This window comes from Malania oleifera, chromosome 6, assembly GCF_029873635.1.
Source record: "Malania oleifera isolate guangnan ecotype guangnan chromosome 6, ASM2987363v1, whole genome shotgun sequence".
Classification (NCBI taxonomy): domain Eukaryota; kingdom Viridiplantae; phylum Streptophyta; class Magnoliopsida; order Santalales; family Ximeniaceae; genus Malania; species Malania oleifera.
In genome coordinates this window covers 72,223,791-72,236,257 of record NC_080422.1, presented here as the reverse complement: position 1 = coordinate 72,236,257, position 12,467 = coordinate 72,223,791, and the positions used below count along the sequence as shown (strand labels likewise).

Below are 12,467 nucleotides of genomic sequence, written 5' to 3'. Positions count from 1 at the left end.
CAGATGATATTGTCTTAATTGATGAAAATAGAAGCGCTACAAAATTTAAGTTAAGAATTATGGAGAGAAGCTTTAGAATCTAGAGGCCTTAAGATAAATAGTAGTAAGACAAAAATATGTGAAATGTAATTTAGTTACGGCTAGAGGGGTGTTGGAGAAAAAATTAAACTTGATGGTCAAGAAATTAATGGCTCTAGTAGGTTTAGATACCTTGGATCTATTATGCAAGTTGAAGTAGAAATTGAAGAATATGTAATATGTTGAGTTAAAGCAACCAGCTATGCTAATACATTGAGTTAAAGCATCTAGCTATGCTAATTCATTGAGTTAAAGCAACCAGCTATGCTAATACATTGAGTTAAAGCAACCAGCTATGCTTTATGCATTGAAATGTTGGGCAACTAAGGAACAATAAATTCAAAAAGAAGTTACTAAAATGTGAATGCTGATGTAGTTGAATGTGTAATTCTAAAAGATAAATTAAGGAATGAACCCAATTGTTGCAAGTTGGCATAACACAAGTAGAAGATAAATAAGGTAGGGGCGGCTGATATAGTTTGAGCACCTGCAATTTAATGCGAGGAGTGAGCTACTTAATGTTAGTGGCAGTAGAAGGGGTGAGGGTAGACCTACAATAACTTGGAATGAGATAGTGAATACAGAGTTAACAAACCATTATTTATTAGAGGATATTGTCCAACATCGTGCAAATTGTTAGAAAAGAATTCATGTAGCCGATCCAACCTAGTGGGACTTAAGGTTTGGTGGTTGTAGTTTTGTTGGAAAGTTTCCAAATTTATCCAGTCAACTCTCCTTGATTATAGGAGAAATTTCAGTAATTATATAAATATTATTAGGAGATATTCTAGGATATATTCTTAGGAGATATTCAAGGAGATTTGTTAGCAATTGTTTTCCTTTTAGATTATCCTTGTAGTCTATAAGACATTCAGATTGTACCTTATTTTAAAATAATAAGAAATACTATTTCAATCCTTCTCCACTTCTAGATGGTATCAAAGCCTGGTTTTCTTTTCTTTTCGGCAGTCATAGCCTCTAAAACCTAGGCCTTATTTCCTTAACCCTGTTCAGCCTCCATTATGTCTAAAATTTCCTAAACTTCCACCATGGCCAGATTTGAACCTGTGGTCAACACCAAAACTGAAACCAAAGTAGCCCATACCAAACCCCATTCAGTACAAATCACAAATATTCGTCTCAATGAAGCCAACTTCTTGAGATGATCTTAGTTAGTTCGAATGTATATTCGCGGGAGTGGAAGATTGGGTACCTTACTGGTGAAACCAAGGCCCTTGACAGAGCAGATCCATCGTATGCTATATGGGATGCTGAAAATTCCATGATTATGGCTTGGCTTGTGAATGCAATGGATGAAGATATTAGTGCTAATTACATGTGCTATCCTACTACAAAAGAACTCTGGGATAATGTTTGTCAGGTGTATTCTGACCTTGAAAATTATTCTCAGATTTATGAATTGCAACAAAAAATTGCCAAGACCCAATAAAAGGAAGACATTGTGACTAAGTATTTTAATGTCCTTGAGGGACTGTGGTAGGACTTGGATCTATTCAATGATTAGAATGGAAGGACCCTGATGATTGCAACTACAACAAGAAGGTGGTGGAAAATGCAAGAATTTTTAAATTCTTGGCTGGACTCAATGATGAGTTTGATGAGGTTAGGGGGAGGATTCTTAATAGACAACCTCTGCCTCCAGTTATTTAACCTTTGCACCATGGATTATTGATTCATGTGCATCCAACCATATGAACAGTATATCTCAATTGTTTCAATCTTATTATCCTTGTCTGGGTAATAAAAAGGTTAGGATTGCAGATGAGAGTCTTTCATCCCTTGCAGGAGCAGGTTCAATTAGAATTTTCGGGAAAATAGAATTAAAATCTGTCCTTCTTCCTAAACTTACTTGCAATCTTTTGTTTGTTAGTAGATTATCCTGTGGTTTTAACTTTCGTTTCATATTCTTTGATTCTCACTGTGAATTTCAGGATTAGAACTCGGGGGCGATGATTGGCAGTGCTAGGATGATTGATGGCCTTTATTATTTTGATGATACCCTATTTAACAATAAACAAGCTCAGGGCTTGAGTGGTAGTACTAGTTCAATCCCTGTGTGTGATCAAATAATGCTTTGGCATCTTAGATTAGGGCATCCTAGTTTTTCTTATTTAAAATATTTGTTGCCTAGTCTGTTTAAAAATTTGGATTGTACTTCTCTTCATTGTGACGTTTGTCATTTATCAAAAAGTCATTGAGTTCCTTGTAATTCAAAAGGCTACCATGCTTCAAAACCTTTTTCTTTGATTCATAGTGATGTTTGGAATCACCCTAAGGTTACTACCTTATCCGGGGAAAAAATGGTTTGACTTTATAGATGATCATACTCGGATTTATTGGGTATCTTTGATGAATGGAAAATCTGAAGTTGAAATATTATTCAAGAATTTTGATAATATGATCGAAAATCAATTTCACACAAAAATAAGCATACTTCGTACGGATAATGGTACAAAATATTTCAACCAAGTTTTGGGAAATTTTTTGAAAGATCTCGATTCAACATCAATCCACGTGTTGTGACACCCCATAACAAAATGGCATCGCTAAAAGGAAAAATCGTCATTTACTTGAGGTTACATGGGCTATAATGTTTTCTTTGCATATTCCAAAATATTTGTGGGGGTATGCTATTCTAATTGCTTGTTACCTTATTAATAGAATGCCTACCCGTGCGCTGCAGTATATCACTCCTTTGGCATGCCTAAAAAAATCCTTTCTTGATAATAGATAATAGGATAATTTCTGATCTGCCTCTAAAAGCATTTTGGATGCATTGTTTTTGTTCATATTCCAGCTCATCTTAGATCTAAACTTGATCCTAGGGCTGAAAAATGTGTGTTTCTTGGATATGCTCCTAATAAGAGAGGGTACAAATGTTTGAATCCAAATTCCAAAAACAAAAAAAAAATTCACATCAATATGGATGTCGTTTTTGTTGAAAATCAGTCTTACTTTAATCAAACTTATCTTCAGGGGGAGAAAAAGAGTAGTGAAGATCAGTTTTGGCAAACTTCTATACCAATGCCAATGTTTTCCTTGACATTGACATACCTCTACAAAACATTCAAGGAACTGAAATTTTAAATAGTGAAAAAATTGGAAATCCCAATCTGCTTGTACAAAGCATAAGGGAATCACAAGCAGGGGGAGAATTGCTACAGAATAATCCCTCTTCTGAGCTTCGTGTCTATACTAGAGGCAGGTTTTGTTCTAATACTAAGGATCATCCCATAATTTCAAAGAAAAATCAATCACCACCTCCAAAAACTGGTTATTTGGTTTTCCCAGGCAATCCTTCTACTACACTTCCAGTTGGTCAATCTATTGACCTTGATGTACCTATAGCCATTTGGAAAGGAGTTAGAACCTGTACCACACACCCCATTGCCAAATATTTATCATACCATAGACTCTCTCATAATCATAAGGCCTTCATCCAATATTTCTCACCTATTTGTTCCAAGGGCCATTGAGGAAGCTATGGATCATCCGGATTAGAAGTTAGCAGTTCTTGAAGAGATGAATGCACTATGGAACAACAGTACTTGGGAAATTGTTGATTTACCAAAGAAAAAGAAAACTGTAGGTTGCAACTGGGTGTTTACAGTTAAATGCAAGGCTGATGGCAATACAGAGAGATATAAGGTGAGACTCGTTGCAAAATGGTTTACACAAACATACAGAATTGACTATCAAGAAACTTTTGTTCTAGTGGCAAAGATAAACTCAATCCGAGTTTTACTCTCCTTAGCTGTACATTCTAACTGGCCCTTACACCAATTGGATGTAAAGAATGCATTTTTAAATGGAGATCTAGAGGATGAAGTGTTTATGGAATTACCACTAGGTTTTGAAGGTAATCTTGGCAGGGATAAGGTGTGTAAATTGAAAAAATCATTGTATGTGCTCAAGCAATCTCTGAGAGCTTGGTTTGAATGCTTTGGGAAGGCTGTAAAGGATCATTGTTGCCAAGGTCAAGCTATTCACACCATGTTCTATAAGCACTCAAGTGAAGGGAAGGTTGCTATTCTAATTGTTTATGTTGATGATATTATTTTTGACAGGTAATGACAGCAAGGAACTTGAGAAATTAAAACAGATACTTGCTAATGAATTTTAGATTAAAGACTTGGGTGACTTGAAGTATTTTCTTGGTATGGAATTTGCAAGGTCAAGAAAAGGTTTTTTTATTTTTTTCACAAAGAAAGTATGTGCTTGACTTGATTTGGAGAAACAGGTTTACTAGGGTGTAAAGCAGCTGAGACACCTTAGAGCCTGATCTTAAACTACAACCTGCCAAGACTGAAGAAGTAACCAATAGAGACCAGTTCCAAAGATTGGTTGGAAGGCTACTTTATCTATCACATACACGTCCTTACATAGCCTTTGCTGTCAGTATGGTAAACCAATTCATGCACTCACCGGGGCCTGACCAGTTTGATGCAGTTTATAGAATCCTGAGATATTTAAAGGGAACTCCAGGAAAAGGTCTATTGTTTGAAGACCATAGACATCTACAAGTTGAGGTATACACTGATGCAGATTGGGCTGGTAGTATAATCGATAGAAGATCAACTTCGGGTTATCGTGCCTTTGTTGGTGGAAATTTGGTTACATGGTGAAGCAAAAAACAAAATGTGGTAGCTAGGAGTAGTGCAGAGGCAGAATTTAGAGCATTTGCTCATGGAATTTGTGAAGTGTTCTGGATTAAAAAAATTATTGGAAGAATTGGAAGTCACTAATCCACTACCTATGAGACTCTATTGTGATAACAAATCTGCCATAGCCATTGCTCACAATCCAGTGCTTCATGATAGAACAAAACATGTTGAGGTCAACAAGCATTTTATAAAGGAGAAGCTGGACAGTGGACTGATTTGTTTACCCTATATCTCTATTATTGAACGAGTAGCAGATACACTTACAAAAGGAATATCAAAGAAGCAATTTGAAAATTTGATCGGCAAGCTGGCTATGGGAGACATCTTCAAACCAGCTTGAGGGGGAGTGTTGGAAAGTTTCCAAATTTTTCCAGTCAACTCTCCTTGATTATAGGAGAAATTTCTGTAATTATGTAAATATTCTTAGGAGATTTTCTAGGATATATTCTTAGGAGATATTCTAGGAGATTTGTTAGCAATTGTCATTCTTTCCTTTTGTTATTCTTTCCTTTACTATTCTTTCCTTTTAGATTACCCTTGTAGTCTATAAGACATTCAGGTTGTACCTTATTTTAAAATAATAAGAAATACTATTTCAATCCTTCTCCACTTCTAGAAGTTTGTTACTCAATATTAGCAACTGGTAGCTCTTAAATCTATTTTGTGTGTTTCCTATAATTCGGCATAAATGTTATCAAATCATAGAGCTAGTTGTTTCCTATATTTGGAATGTTGTTTGTTGTGGGTACAATTGTTAAGAGACTAATTTACATGTTGTTGCATCAACATTAAACAGAGGAACTTAATCTAACTGCCTAATTTTGCAACATGGACATGCCAAATTGATAGATTTCTGAATTATTATTTTTTGGACTATTTTCTGGTTTGACTTTGACGTTGGCAATGGAATCATAACTCCTTAATACAGAGACGAGGTCTACTATGGTTTTGATTTCTGACATAATACTTATATTTAAGATGTGGGAGGTATCCTTTTTAGCCTCTTTCAGACTCTCTTGTTTTCATATTTTCCTTCTTCCAGAGTGCATTTTCATTTCAATTTACCATAGATGCATTCGTGCTAACAAAGTGCTCGTTTTAGAATTTCTGATGGAGATGAGCCCCTTAAAACTCTATGCTTGAAAAGGGAGAAAGTGAGTCCCACAAAGAAAATGGGTCCACTGTGCACAGTGATTGCATGGGGGTAATTCTGCAGTTTGATTCAATTTACTGGCAGTGAAATCTAGGAGCGTTTGATCTAGGAAAACTGGAAAATTTTATAGCAAGGGTATTTTTAGTAATTCTATATATTTTCTTATGAGCTTGTCAGTTATTCTTGGTTGGTTTTAGTTTGAGTCTAGTGTCATTTTCCTTAGTTGTGGAGTGATAAAAAAAGTCCTTTTCTTGTTCAAATAGGACTGTTATAGTGGGTGATTGGCTCAGGTTATCCTAAAAGATTCTTGAAAAAGTGTTATTAATTCTTTGGATGGCCATATTTTGGAAAGCATGGGAATCTTACATGGTAGGTGTCTTGAATTCCCTGGGGGGATGCAAGATACCTCAAAAACACACAGTTCAGAACACACCTCTTCCTTAGGCAATCTGACAGTTCACCAGAATCCAACTTCATGGACTAAATATCCCAACATTTCGTTGTTCCCAGATGAAATTGCCCCTTCTTGTTTATTATCATTATATTATTGCTAGTGTCATAAAAAATATTTTTAAACGCGCACAATGTTATTATCCTTACATGTTTAGGGGTATTCTGGTAATTTTTTAATTAGAATACCCATGTTATGCCAAACACTATAATCCAATATTTCTTGGAATACTGATGAATGTGCGATGGTAATAACATATCAGTGATTCCAGGACTAGGTGGGCATTGAGGATCACCCATGCCAAACCACCCCATAGTTACTTCTAAGAAGTCCTCTGAGCAGTAGTATTTCCCCTTTTCTTACTTAAAAATGCAAGTTCTTTTTACATTTATCTTAAAGCAAAGCCCAACTATGGAGGCATTTGATGCTGCTTGTCACTTATAGCAAATAATTTTTGAATTTTTGATGGAAATTCAAAATGCAGAGACTTCTCTGTTTTCTGTTCTAGAAATTTTGGGGGCAATGATATAATTTTTTTGGAATCCTTTGCTGATATCTCATATTTCTTGTTCCCTATTTATGCCTTTTTTGAAGTCTTATGTTTGTATTGTGAACTTTTAATACTGTATTTACTGATTTCGCTCTACTATCTCTTTCCCTAGAATTCTTGGGTTTGTGTGCATGGTGCTTATTTTATGGTCTCCGGTGGTTGTTCCATTGCTTCCAACACTTGTTCAGAGCTGGACAACACATAATTCCTCCAGATTTGCTCAATTTGCTTGTGTTGTTGGTCTGTACATTGCTGTTATGATACTTGTTACTTTATGGGGAAAACGAATTCGAGGGTATGGAAATCCATTGGAGCAATATGGGCTGGATTTGACATCCTCACCAAAGGTATGCATGCACTTTAATTTGTAGCCAGGCATTGGATTTTATATATCTATATATATCATAGGTCCTAAAATTTTGAGATGGGGATGCAGCTGTCAGTTTGTGTGTGCATGTGTGAATGTGGCCTTGAGAAGATTTCAGCATGCCCATCGACTAGCAGGCAAAGTATCCATCACATTGTGTTGTTTTTGTAATTTTATTGGGACAAAATATTGAACCTGGTCACTGCTGAAGCAGAATGTGGTCCATTTTGGAATTTTAAAGCTAAATTCTGATAATGGATTAATTTTTTTGTTGGAACTTTGTTCTCAAACAAACTCAATGATCAAACTGCCATAATTTGGGGGCTGCAGCTCAAATCCAGTGCAACTCTTGGTCAGATATTTTTGAGTTGCAATTTGAACATTGAGTTTGTTTGAGAACGAAGTTCCAACAAACTAGTTACAGTTTGAACATTGAGAATTGTTAATGGTTATTTTAGTTATCTAGCATTATTAGCGTGTTAGTGTTATGTTAATGAGTGGGAGTTAGTGAGGGTATTATGGTCATTGGTATGTACTTAACATATATTATAAATAGAGGGAGAGACCTATCATTGAGATAGGTTTTCCATTTTACCCAATTATTCGACTTGGTATCAAAAAGAGGATTCGACCTAAACTTTATGTTCAAACAGAAACCATACCTTAAACCAAATCCTAAACCTCATACCTTCTGCTGTAGAAGATAATCTGTACCACTGAAGACTAGAGCGAAGTCCAGGAGTTTCCGGAAAATACTGTAGTCGCCAGAAAAATCCTGGATGCTCCTTTTAGAAACTCAAAGAAACACCTTATATTTTGCAAAAAGTAACCACATAGCCATCCTCAGAACCTGCTGATCTGCTGCCCTATGAAATTTCACTGCTAGAGAGTGTGCTTGTGCTGCCACGAGCCAGCTGGAAGCTGGAAGCTCCGACTCCATGTGCTGGTGCGTGATAGTGTTTTGAGCAAGATTTCTGCTACCTTTTTGTTCAGAATGTTCTAAATACCTTCATACATCATAATATTGAGTTGTTCATGTATTTTGTTCAAAAAATTTGACTTTTTCAATTGTTCACTCGGAGCACTCTGTTAATAGTTGTGTGGTACTATTAGAGCTGTGTACTGGTTTTCTTGGGGCTGTGTGTAAGTTTTTGGTGCAATGGAAGCCTTATGCTGGTTTTGTTGCAACTCATATGTGGTGGGTCACCTTGTTTGTGGTTGCTCCAATTGTTTTGGTGCTGTGTGTTGGTTTCTTGGGGCTGTGCGTAAGTTTCTTGGTGCTGTCACAGGCTTGTGTTGATTTATTTATGACTCGGTCATGGTGGATCACCTTGTTTGTGGTTGTCCTGATTGTTCCAACAATTAATCTTGTTATCATTGCTCTAAGTTTGTGAGTGTTGGGATGGAGTTTGCAAATCCCAAAAGTATGGTTCCCTTGTTAGTAACTTGTTTGAGCGAACCACATACTGTATCTCAAAGGAGGAATATTCAAGGCTTCTACAGTATCAATTGTCTCTGCAAGCATCTTATCATATTGCATCTTTTGCCCATAAAGGTAATCCTATAGTCTATTTGTCATTTGGTATCTCTCCCACTAGTCCTTGGGTTATCGACTCTGCTTCCGCTAACCATATAACAGGTGCAACCATCTTCTTTTTGGCCCTCCAGTATCCTACATATCTACCTCAAGTTATCTTTGTTGATGGGTCCACTATTTTAGTCAAGTTGATAGGAATAGTAAATCTTACTCCCTCAATTTCTCTTTCTTTTGTTTTGTACATTCTCAAGTTTCCTTTCAATCTCATGTCAGTGAGTAAGCTTACAAAGTTACTAAATTGTTCTGTAACCTTCTTTTCTGATTTTGTGATAATTTAGGATCCGAAGACAAGGAAGACAATTGGCATAGAATGTGAGACTCGTGTGCTTTACTACTTTGAGTTGCTCTCCCCTCCCATTGCCTACACAACTATTGCAACAGCACTTCAAATCCATTGTTGCCTTGGTGATCCATCCTTGGACAAGTTGAAACAGTTGGTTCCCACCTTGAGTTCTGTGTATAATCTTGAGTGTGAGTCTTGTCAATTGGGAAAACATCATCACATTCCCTTTGCTTCCTAGATTAAACAATGGGCGATTAATCCTTTCATGCTATTCGATGTTTGCAGTCCTATTTGTGTCTTGTCGAAGTTGGGGTTTCAGTACTTTGTTATAGTTGTCAATGACTACACTAGGATGACTTGGTTGAATTTAATGAAAGTTCGCCTGAGTTGTTTATTATCTTTTTTGCCTTCTAGTTTCGAATAAAGACTCAGTTTGATATGGTAGTCAGGATACTTTGTAGTGATAATGCTAAGGAGTACTTCAATACCCAATTCACTACCTATATGACTAATTCTGGTATGATCCATAAGTCATCTTGTGCCCGCACTCCACAACAAAATGGACTTGCAGAGTGCAAAAGTAGACATTCTTAAAGTAACTCATACCCTGTTGTATCAAACAAATGTCCCCAAAGTTTTTTGGAGTGTTGTCGTGCTACAACTAGCTCCCTCAACAATAAAATGCCATCCTATGCCCTGGGTAGTAAAATCCCATATTCACTTATCTTCCCTAAGACTCCTTTGTTCTCTTTTCCTCCTCGTATATTCGGTCCATGATTTAATTCCAAGAACAGATAAGTTGGATCTTCGTGTCATCAAATGTATTTTTCTGGTCTATTCCTATACTCAAAAGGGATATCAATGTTGTAGCCCTACTTCACATTGATTCTTTCTCTGTGCTGATGCCACTTTTATTAAGTCTACACCATACTACCTTTGATTCCTTGAGTTTCATTGACCTTGATGAGTCCCTTCCTTTGCCTTGCCTTCTAGATCTTAATATATTATTTGTGTCCAATCCTCCTACATCTTCATCCAGTGTGCATCCTTCTTATTGATTGGATCATCCCAATTTGTAGGTATACACACGACAACTCAAGGGAGGAAAGCCTCCTCTAGCTTCTACTTATGTGCTTGTAATTCCTTCGTCAAAATGATCCTATTTCCCACTATGTTGATCCTCCTATAGCTGTCCGAAAAGGTAAATGCACTTGTAACCAACATCCAATCTCTAATTTTGATTGTTTTGATTTCTTGTCGTTGTATTACTATTCTCTTTAGTACTTTATCTTTTGTTGCTCTTCTAACGTCTTTTTTTGTAGCCCTATCCTATTATGGGTTGAGGACTACAATGGTTGAAGGAATGCGTGCACTACATGATAATAATACTTGGGATTTGGTTAGTGGTGGAAATTACTACCCATATCCATTGACCGACCCATACCCATCTTAAATAAAAGGGTTAGGGTACACTATATAATTATATTGGTCATAAATGGGTGACTTATTTAGACCCATTTATTGAATGGGTTAGATGGGTGTACCCGCTTACCCATTAACCCATTTAAGTTATTAATCTTATTAATTATAATAGTAATTATGCATTTAATTTATCACATTTAAAAATAGACTACAAGTAAGTAACTAATATTATAATTTGAATCTCTATATGCGTAATGTAATTATGTATTGTTTGGTTTGAATATTTATATAATTATGTACATAATTTGGCTTGGTTTTCAAACTAATAAATTTGCATGCGTGTTTGTAATTGCATAATTGATTCGGTTTAGACATGTCTGTAATTATGTAGGTATGTGATTATGGTATTGTCTATACTTATCATTTGTAATTAAATTATGTAATTACGTAATTAATATTATAATTAAGAAATTTACATGTGTAGTTTTATAATTATAGATAACTTAGTTATTATGTGTATGTAATTATGCAATTATGTAAACATAAGTAATTTGATTTACTTTGGTTTTCCAAATCAATTAATATGAATGTATGTACATACTTTACATTATTGGTTCAATTTAGATATGCTCGTAATTTTGTTGATATGTAATTATATTAATTGTTAATTACACATATCATTTGGAATTAAACAACATAATTACATAATTAATACCGTTATTCAAAAAATCTATGTAAATATTTTTAATAATGAATAATTATAAATGTATGCAATTGGTTTGGTTCATATGCAATTATGCATACATAATTAGTTCAGTTTAAACTTTAAATATGCCGTAATTATGTAGTTATATAATTAAACAACTCAATTATGTAGTTAATACTATAATTTAGAAATAATTTTATAATCATGAACAATTTTGTTCAAATATGTACATAATGATGCAGTTATATATATGTAGTTAATTTGGTTTGGTTTTCCAAGCTAATTAATATGCATGTATGTACATAATTACGTAATTGGTTTGGTTTAGATATGTCCATAATTATATAGATATGTAATTATTCTATTATTTACATATATCTTTTGAAATTAAAATTCATAATTGCATAATGAACTCTATAATTTGTATATCTATGTATGTAATTTTTTAATATATTGATAGTTTGGTTTGAATATGCAAACTCCGCCTGTGATGCACTTAATGTCCAAATTTTTTCACACACAGCCGGTTCCAAGCTTGGGTAAAGGAGGAGAGTTGTGTTAGGTAGCTGACAGCCAGCGTAAAATTTGTCAGATCACTATGATATGAATCTTTACCGAATATTTGCTGGGGCGTCCCCTATGAGCGATGCGTTGCACTTGTACTATGTGGGTGGGCTAGGTCGTCGCCCCGAAGCGACGCGCCGTGTTAGCGCTTGGGTACTGTGTCAAATAGGCGAGGGTTGTTGCACCATTTTGGATGTGGGCAGGTAAAGACGTTAGTTTAGGAAACTAGGATTAGATTAGCAACTTGGAATATAGGGACGCTTACGGGTAAAAGCATGGAAATTGTGGACACAATGATCAAAAGAAGAATTAATATAATTTGCCTTCAAGAAACTAAGTAGGTGGGGGAGAAAATTAGAGAAATTGATAAATCAGGATTTAAACTTTGGTACACTAGAAAAGAAAAACATAAGAATGAAGTAGGAATTATTATAGACAAAAACTTAAAAGATAGCGTTGTTGATGTAAATAGAGTGGGATAGAATTATGAAAATCAAGATGGTATTAGGACAAGAGATAATAAATAACATTAGTGTTATGCTCCTCAAGTTGGCTTAGCAGAAAATATTAAGAGACAATTTTGGGAAGATATGGATAGGATTATACAAGGC

At 35.3% G+C, this 12,467-nt stretch overlaps 1 protein-coding gene across 4 annotated transcripts in view; it reads left to right on the top strand.

Moving 5' to 3' along the window:
* LOC131157352 (uncharacterized) overlaps positions 1–12,467 on the top strand; it is a 48,356-nt gene that overhangs the window by 27,069 nt on the left and 8,820 nt on the right. For 2 of the 4 annotated variants that reach the window (XM_058111424.1, XM_058111427.1), the window contains exon 9: positions 7,030–7,264. In XM_058111424.1, coding sequence (XP_057967407.1) covers positions 7,030–7,264 — 235 coding nt within the window. Of the gene's footprint in view, positions 1–7,029; positions 7,265–7,353; positions 7,620–7,840; positions 7,876–12,467 lie in introns of those variants that run through there. The other 2 variants (XM_058111426.1, XM_058111425.1) reach the window with 2 other exon arrangements.